The sequence below is a fragment of the Acanthamoeba castellanii genome, assembly GCF_000313135.1.
Source record: "Acanthamoeba castellanii str. Neff unplaced genomic scaffold scf7180000084776, whole genome shotgun sequence".
Classification (NCBI taxonomy): domain Eukaryota; phylum Discosea; order Longamoebia; family Acanthamoebidae; genus Acanthamoeba; species Acanthamoeba castellanii.
Genome location: NW_004457586.1, coordinates 616,199 through 617,966, shown reverse-complemented (window position 1 = coordinate 617,966; position 1,768 = coordinate 616,199). Strand labels below are relative to the sequence as shown.

The 1,768-nt window shown below is 55.2% G+C and overlaps 2 protein-coding genes across 2 annotated transcripts in view; one reads left to right on the top strand and one right to left on the bottom strand.

Moving 5' to 3' along the window:
• Positions 1-468, bottom strand: part of ACA1_282180 (Bbox zinc finger domain containing protein) — a gene marked incomplete at both ends in the record, with an annotated part of 3,897 nt that extends 3,429 nt beyond the window's left edge. The window contains 3 exons of the mRNA XM_004344747.1: positions 15-130; positions 198-273; positions 331-468. Coding sequence (XP_004344797.1) covers positions 15-130; positions 198-273; positions 331-468 — 330 coding nt within the window. The remainder of the gene's footprint in view (positions 1-14; positions 131-197; positions 274-330) is intronic.
• A 416-nt stretch (positions 469-884) lies between these two features.
• ACA1_282170 (DEAD/DEAH box helicase domain containing protein) lies at positions 885-1,757 on the top strand (the record flags this gene model as incomplete). The annotated part of the gene is given in 5 exon segments (XM_004344746.1): positions 885-975; positions 989-1,108; positions 1,174-1,321; positions 1,377-1,555; positions 1,645-1,757. Coding segments are annotated over 5 exon segments (651 nt in total), but the record flags the coding sequence as incomplete, so codon positions are not given.
• Positions 1,758-1,768: the final 11 nt, after the last annotated feature.

The window sequence follows — 1,768 nt, the reverse complement described above, 5'->3', positions numbered from 1 at the left end:
TTGGTGTTGATGACCTCCCTCAGGTCGGCAATGAGACGCTTGATGGCTTCCTGTGAGGGCGGCACCGCCACCTCGGAATGGTCTGGCTTGACCCTAAACCCGCCACCGAAGGACACAGGCGGAGGAGGGGCTGGGGCAGAAGGAAAGATGGGGTGAACGTGGGCGTTCTACAAAGCACGAAAATGAACGAGTGGTACTACCATAGACAGGCTTGGGCTGCTGGGCGTTGAGAGCGTTTTGTATTTCCATCGCCAGCTGCAGATCAAGGTCCTCCTGCAAAGAGCTAGCGGTCAGGTACAAGCTCAAAGTAGATTGAGGGTGGCACCATACCTGCTTCTTCGTCTCGTCTGTTTTGGCGTCGCCCCCAGCGGCCTCCTTTTCTGATTTAGCGGCGCTCTCGTTGGCTGCGATCTCTTCCTGCATGAGCTGCATTGCCAACTTGAACGACTCCTCATCCATTGGGTCCATCTTCAATCGATGCTTGTTGCACGAAGCTTCAGCCAAAAGCGTGGAAGAATAATATTAGAGATTTATTATTGTTGGTATTCAATAAGCAAAATATTCCAGTAACAAATCAACACAAGTTAAGAGGAGGAGGTGAATGAAACGGGCAAGGGATAACAAGGGCAAGAAATTTGTGGCAATTGGCTTTGCTGGAGCGGTGCAAAGCTATGCTGGACGCTACAGCGGCACGTTGAATTGACGGCCAAGAGACCAAGTTCCTTAATTTCCCTCAAATCTCACATCTTCATCTCCACAACAGGGTCGCAGAACACAAGTGGCACGCAGGTAAAGCGACAAAAGGTGGCGGGGTACGAACCACTTTGCTCCCCTTCACAAAAGCAATGATGGTGATGAACGTTGTGTCACAGAGATCGTGATAGGGCGTCATCCCCGTCTTCGTCCTCTTCTACTTCCCCCGCGTCAGCCGACGGGAGCAAAGGCTCCAGCAGCACCCGACTGAGTCGACGTCCGGTCCCCACGCCAGCCGAGCTGACGGCGGCGTTGAAGGAGCCGTTCCGTGCACATGCCCTGGAGCTGCGGCCGCACCTTGTCCACCACTCGGTGCTCCCAGCCAAGGAAGCACAAAGCACCAAGCTGCAGGAGGGTACGCACACTCCCGCAGCGGTAGAAGGTGCCTTGCTGTTGATCCATCCTCGCGCACCACAACAGTTGACGACTTGCCGGTCTCGCTCCGCTCGGCTCTTGCGGAGCTTGGATTCGCATCCGTCTACTCGCATCAGTTGGAGACGCGAAACCAGATCAGAGCGGGGAAGGACGTGATCATCACCACGCCCACATCTAGGCACGCTCCTCGCTCGTAGCACCAACGCTGCGCTCCAAAGGCCATGCCTAACCGTGACTTTGCACATCAGCGGCAAGAGCCTTTGTTTCAACTTGGGCATATTTGAGCATCTGCTCGGCAATCGGAACAGCGCCACTGCCCTGTATCTGTTCCCGCTCAACGCCCTGGCCAAGGATCAGGAGGAAAAGCTCAACCAGCTCAATGACCGGCTACCACAGCCGGAACGGCTCAAGATTGTTTGCCTCACCGGTGCGTGCAGCAATCCCTTTGCCCATCGCAGGGTTATCGGAGGACTAACAGTAGGGTGAGTGGTGTCCATTGTACGTTTGTGGCTCCAGGCTCGGTCGAGGTGTCGGATCGCATGCGGTTGTTCATGGACGAGCCGCCCCACATCGTCATATCAAATCCCGACACACTACACTACCAGGTTTCAGTGCACTTCATGTCCTGACTGAGCCGCAA